The following is a 6,773-nucleotide window of genomic DNA, read 5'->3' as shown; positions in this document are numbered from 1 at the left end:
GGCCTCCCAAAGTGCTGGGATTACAGGCTTGAGCCACCGCGCCCGGCCTATTATTTTTTTTAAGATGGAGTCTTGCTCTGTCTCCCAGGCTGGAGTGCAGTGGCATGATCTCGCTCACTGCAAACTCCGCCTCCCGAGTTCACGCCATTCTGCCGCAGCCTCCCGAGTAGCTGGGAGTACAGGTGCCCGCCACCACGCCCGGCTAATTTTTTGTATTTATTTTAGTAGAGAAGGTGTTTCACCGTGTTAGCCAGGATGGTCTTGATCTCCTGACCTTGTGATCCATCCGCCTCGGCCTCCCAAAGTGCTGGGATTATAGGTGTGAGCCACCGCGCCCGGCCCATATTGGTTATTTCTTTCTCCTGTCTTTCGTTAAGTCTGGCTAGAGGTTTATCTTATTTTATTATTTGTATTTTATTTTAATCTTCTCAAAGATTCGACTTTTGCTTTAATCAAAAGCCTTAAAACACTTTTCTCTAATGTATACGTTTAATGCTGTAAATTTCCTTTTAAGCACTCTTTACTGCACCCCACAAATTTGGCTATCTTTTGTTATTGATTTCTAACTTAATTGTGTTAGTATTGGAAAACAGTCATTATGAAAGTGTCTTTGAAGTTGTCAAGACTTTATTGCCTAATGTGGAAGATAAATATCTCAGAACCATTAGTATTTGATTTACATTTGATAAGAAATGTTAATCTTTGAGGCTTTTGATAAGTCTGGCTTTGTTGCCTTGGCTATTCACAGCTGCGAACATAAGCACTACAGCCTCAAACTCGTGGCTTCAGGTGATCCTCCTGCCTTAGCCTGAGTAACTAGGACCACAGGCGTATACCATTGCACCTGGCTGAGTTTTGTTTTCTATATTTCAGGTCTTGGTATGGTGACTCCTGTGAACGATCTTAGAGGATCTGATTCGATTGCATATGACAAAGGAGAGAAGTTGTTGCGGTGTAAATTGGCAGCATTTTATAGACTAGCAGATCTCTTTGGGTGGTCTCAGCTTATCTACAATCATATCACAGTGAGTATTAAATGGGGTAGTAACTTGAAAGATAAATGAAATATTTTGTGTCTGGCATCACCTCTTTCCATTTAGGAGAAGAGGAAAGCAGGCTGAGCTTCAATAAGTCTTGGAATACCTCTTCTGATTCCTGACTACAGAGTCTAATAACCTGAGAATCAGCCAGTTTGGGTTAAAAGTTACAGGAATAGCAGTTCTTGAAAATTTCTTTCTTGCATGCTAACCTAATAAAACAACTAAGTGTTTACCAGATTATACACAGTTTCTAAAATTATTTTATGCTTAAAACCTAAGAATGATGATGTTTTCTTTCTTAGTCTGACCAAAGCCTTCCATCTCTCAAACTTATTTCTTCAGCTACTCCAGTTTTAACTATTTTCAACATTATTAGGATCTCTTTTCCTTCATTCTGGGTATCTGCTTTCTCTGGACCAAGTGCTGTTCTAACTGGGGTTTTATCAGTGGACAACATGAGTCCTTCCCTTGTGGATGGTCACTTCTTCATCCCAATCCATTAGCCTATTGTTCACTCCCTACTTTGTCCATCTTGTATTTCCTGGTCCCTCATTTCAGTAATACTCTGCCAATCCTGTACTATCCCTCCCAGCTTCTGAGTAGCCAAATCCTGCTGTGGAAGCCCTCCCAGCAGAGCCCATTGCCTTTCTCCATAGATTCACCCAAATCTCAAATGGACCCATGACAGCCTGGCAACCAGAACTCATCTCTCTTCCATCCTCACTAATATTCAAGCCTTCTCCACTATCTTTGAGACTCCTGACCTCTTTCTTCCACCAAATGACCTCGTCATGTCACAGAAAAGTGGGTACCCTTACTGACATTTGTAGCCATTCTGTACGCTTGACCGCCTGTTACAATGTCCTGCCTTCTGCCTGTGGCCAGACTTCGCTCCTCTGGCTTGGAACTCCACCCTTCCTGCCTTCTTTGATTCCCAGTGCATTGCCAGGGTTCTTCTGTCCTTCACTCGTTGGTAGAGATAGCTTCTTCCTTTGAACTGCTTCCTTCCTTTGGTTTTGAAACTTGTTCCAGTCTTCTGTTTTTTTTCGTGTCACTTCTTTTAAAGGACATTTTAAGTTGTTAGTACAGTGCCTGCTGTTTGTATCAAGTGTACCTTATACAGATGCCTAATTTCACCAATACTTGCATCCCTCGAGGCAAGCACTGTGTGCGCTGTTGAGTTTGCTGAAGCAGTTCCTCCGTACTCACACGCACATAGGTTTTCCACATGTGGACTCATAACTAGCGGTGCTTTGTTAAGCCCCATTCTGGACTCAGGAATGCTAAGCCTCCTGAGGTGATGGTTTGGAGCTCACCTTGTGGTTAGTGTATTGTGCCTCTGGGACTTGATATTGGTCTCTGCCAGAGAGACTGAGTTGGCTTCCATCCATCTGTTCTTGTTTCCACTTAAATGAGCTTTTCAAAATGCAAGCCTTACCATGTCGTGCTCTTGTGTGCAGCACGCTCACTCTGTGTAGAATGTCACTGCTGCTTTATTCCCCTTTGGCAGTTACCCCATCCATTCTGTATGTTTAGCTGTAACTGTCCCTCTCTGCCCACAGGAATATAAATTCCACAGGGAGAGCCTCTGTTGTGGTCTCTGCTGTGGCCCCAGGGCCCATGGCACAGAGTAGGCATGCAGTAAACCTATGTCAGGTGAAAACTGAATGAAACCCCTGCTCAACTGAAGTGACTTCAGTAAGATTGTGAACAAGAGCTCGCTGGGACCTTTTGACATTTGATCTTTGGGTCCAGTTAGCCTAGCACAAATGCCGGCTCCCTTCCTGGTAGCTACAGGGAAATTGCTGGCCTCTGTCATCTAATTATACTTGACAGAATGCTCTAGTGGAGATTTAATGCTAAATGGTTGCCTGAAGATTAGTGCCATGAAAATGTTACGGCTGTGATAGGAAATGTAATCCCTAGCTGTAATAACAGCTTCACATTCTTTGCAGGTTTTAAAATGCTGTTTGCCTAGTCCTTTTTTGAACGCTGATTAAGTAAGTTTGAATTGGTTAAATTGTTTGTTTTCTCCTCCTTTAATTGTTTAAGNTGGCCTCGATCTCCTCACCTCGTGATCCGCCCACCTTGGCCTCCCAAAGTGCTGGGATACAGGCGTGAGCCACCGCGCCCGGCCTCTTTTGTTTTTTCTTTTTTTTTTTGAGACGCAGTCTCACTCTGTCCCTCAGGCTGGAGTGCCGTGGCCTGATCTCGGCTCACTGCAAGCTCCGCCTTCTGGGTTCACACCATTCTTCTGCCTCAGCCTCCCAAGTAGCTGGGACTACAGGTGCCCGCCACCACGCCCAGCTAATTTTTTGTATTTTTTGTAGAGACGGGGTTTCACCGTGTTAGCCAGGATGGTCTGGATATCCTGACCTTGTGATCCGCCTGCCTTGGCCTCCCAAAGTGCTGGGATTACAGGCAGGCGTGAGCCACCGTGCCTGGCCGATATTTATTTCATTTAAGGGTATGTGAAAAAATTATTTTAGTGCAGGTAGGGAATATAAATTATCTGTATTGTTATAATAGTGATTTTCTATTAAAATCACCATCAATCCAATTGTACTTTTTTTTTTGCCTGATTTAGTATTATTTGATAAAGGATGGATGTTTACGTTTTTTTTCCACATTTAAAACTAATTTGAAAAGTATTTTGAAGAAAGTACTGCAAAGGATAAAGTAGAATATGAAAATTACTGATAATTCTATGACTAAAAGGATTACAATGAACATTTTGATGTATTCACTTTTTTTTTTTTTTTTTTGAGACAAAGTCTTGCTCTGTCGCCTAGACTGGAGTGCAGTGACGCAATCTCAGCTCACTGCAACCTCTGCCTCCTGGGTTCAAGCAATTCTCTTTTCTCAGCTTCCCAAGTAGCTGGGATTACAGGTGCCCACCACCACACCTGGCTAATTTTTTGTATTTTTAGTAGAGATGGGGTTTCACCATGTTGGCCAGGCTGGTCTTGAACTCCTAACCTCAGGTGATCTACCTGCCTTCGCCTCCCAAAGTGCTGGGATTCCAGGCATGAGCCACTGCGCCCAGCTAATGTATTTACTTTTAATCTTTTTATATCTTTAGGTATGTATTTGCTGTAATAAGGAGTGGTTATACTGCTTGATAACATTGTCACTCAAACGTATATCAAGAGCAATTTTATGCCGTTTAAGTTTTTTAAGCTTTCCATGTTGAACGCATGCATAGCATTCCCAGTGTATTTTATCAGTCCTCTGTTGATTGAAATGTAGGATGTTTTTCCCTTTTATCAATAATGCTGGAATGAACATCCAAATGAATCAGTCTTTGAGCATTTCCTTGACTGTTTCCTTAAAATAGATTCCTAAGAGTAGAATTCCTGTTCAGAGTTTTAAGCTTTTATTGTAATAAATTCTTTCTAGAAAAGAATGTACCAGTTTATATTCCCAGCAGTAATGTGTGAGAATATCCGTTTGCCTTTCCAGCACTGGATGAAAACAAAAAATTAGTCTATGTGATAGCTACTCCTGACCCTCTGCCCAAGGAACAGAAAATAAATGCTATCTCAGTGTTTTAATATTTTTTACTAGGCTTTCTGTGAAGAATTGGAATCAATGATACAGGAGCAATTTAAGAAGGGGAAGAACCCCACAGGCCTATTGGCATTACAGCAGATTGCAGATTTTATGACCACGAATGTACCAAATGTCTACCCAGCAGCTCCGCAAGGAGGGATGGCTGCCTTAAACATGAGTGAGTAGTTCCTGATTTTTGATATATGTTCTGTAGTTTTCAGGTAAAATTTCCTGAAGATTGCTCATGTGAAATAAATGGGCATGTAACTGTGTAACATGACAGAGTTGAGTATTTTGAAAATTAATATGTTTTCATTAGTCATAGTAAAAGATAGGCTGGAATTCTGAAATCGTCTTGAATGTTGCAGACTCCTCTTTTCTTAGCCAGTGAGACTGTTATTTCCGAGGCAGATGACTTTTTATGTGTCTTCCCAGCCCCTATGTAGATTAAAATAAACTAATCAGAAATAATGCTTGAGGAATGGCTTGTCGGTTTTGCCTGGCCAGCATTTCTTACCTGGCATTCTTCACTGCTGCATCCTAGCTAGCGAGAAAGAGAAATTCTAAAAGAAAAGCCAAAGGAAAAATACTGGATGGGTGAATATGAGCAAAGAATGGTCAGCTGTGCAAGAATGGAGCTGTGCCATGGCGATCGAGTTTGTAAATGTTTAACATGACAAAGCATCAACTAATCTGAGCCACCGTGTATTGTACAGGATTAGTCTCGGATGGGTCTGGTTGGATAGTCAAATCCAAGTGCCCAAAATAAGGTACTGGTTTCTGTTAGATCTGCTGACGTTTGCTCTTTACCTGTCTCCTCTGTGGTATTCTTAGAAGTTGAATAGCATTCACCAGATCTGATATATATTGTAATTAATATCTGTAGAATATTAAGAATCACATTTAATCCATAGCTGAAGCCTCCATCCTGAAATCACATGGCCACCACCAGTAAAGTTTTCATGTGGATTCCGTTTATTTTGTTGTTGTTTTTGAGACGGCATCTTGCTCTGTCTCCCAGGCTGGAGTGCAGTGGTGAGATCTCAGCTCCCTGCAAACCACCACCTCCCAGGTTCAAGCTATTATCCTGCCTCAGCCTCCCGAGTAGCTGAGATTACAGGCACGCACCACCACTCCTGGCTAATTGTTGTATTGTAGCAGAGACTGGTTTCGCCATGTTGACCAGGCTGGTCTCAAACTCCTGATCGCAAGTGATCCACTCGCCTCAGTCTCCCTGAGTGCTGGGATTACGGACATGAGCCATCACACCTGGCCTATTTCTTCTGTATTAATTAGCAAGAATATTCTGTCAGGAGAAACTTCCCTTCAGTTCTTTCGGTTACCTGGTGGTACAGTTTGTGTAGGAAAGACAGGATCCCTTTCCAAAATAGTAAGTTGGTTTCCAATCATCCTTCAGTGATGAACAATTAGTTTTTTTTTTAGTATCATTTGAATTTATGATTTAAACAGTCAGTGTGTTTCACATCATTGCAGTTATTATCTGGATTTGTTGAGAACTTTCCTTCTAAATGGATGTTGAGTTTTGTGAAATGCTTCTTTTCTCTCTGTTAAAATGATCACCTAGTCTTTCTTCTTTAGTTTGATATGGTGAATTATGTTTATTGGTAGGTATTTTTTTTTGTTTTGTGTGTTCATTTATTTATTTAGAGATAAGGTCTTGCTCTTTCACCCATGCTGGAGTACAGTGGCACGATCACAGCTCAGTACAACTTTGAACTCCTGGGCTTAAGGGATCCTCCACGCCTGGTTAATTTTTCTCTTTTCTTTTCTTTTTTGAGATGGAGTCTCGCTCTGTCACCCAGGCTGGAGTGCAGTGGCGCGATCTCGGCTCACTGCAAGCTCCACCTCCCGGGTTCACGCCATTCTCCTGCCTCAGCCTCCCGAGTAGCTGGGACTACAGGCGCCCGCCACCTCGCCCGGCTAGTTTTTTGTATTTTTTTAGTAGAGACGGGGTTTCACCGTGTTAGCCAGGATGGTCTCGATCTCCTGACCTTGTGATCCGCCCGCCTCGGCCTCCCAAAGTGCTGGGATTACAGGCTTGAGCCACCGCGCCCGGCCCCTCCCTCCTTTCTCTTTCCCTTCTTTCTACCCTCCCTTTCTTTCTCTTCCTTCTCTTCCCTCTCTCCTCTCCCTTTTTTCTTTCCCCTCCCTCCCTCCCTC

At 42.7% G+C, this 6,773-nt stretch overlaps 1 protein-coding gene across 1 annotated transcript in view; it reads left to right on the top strand.

Annotated features, from left to right (window-relative positions):
• Nucleotides 1-6,773, top strand: part of ADD1 (adducin 1) — a 64,424-nt gene that overhangs the window by 9,387 nt on the left and 48,264 nt on the right. The window contains 1 exon segment of the mRNA XM_017863125.1: nt 4,608-4,770. Within this exon segment, the coding sequence (XP_017718614.1) occupies nt 4,608-4,770 (163 nt within the window).

The sequence above is a fragment of the Rhinopithecus bieti genome, unplaced genomic scaffold, assembly GCF_001698545.2.
Source record: "Rhinopithecus bieti isolate Rb0 unplaced genomic scaffold, ASM169854v2 scaffold_68244, whole genome shotgun sequence".
Taxonomy (NCBI): domain Eukaryota; kingdom Metazoa; phylum Chordata; class Mammalia; order Primates; family Cercopithecidae; genus Rhinopithecus; species Rhinopithecus bieti.
Note: the sequence above shows the minus strand (reverse complement) of the source record. Positions and strands in the feature narration are given on the sequence as shown.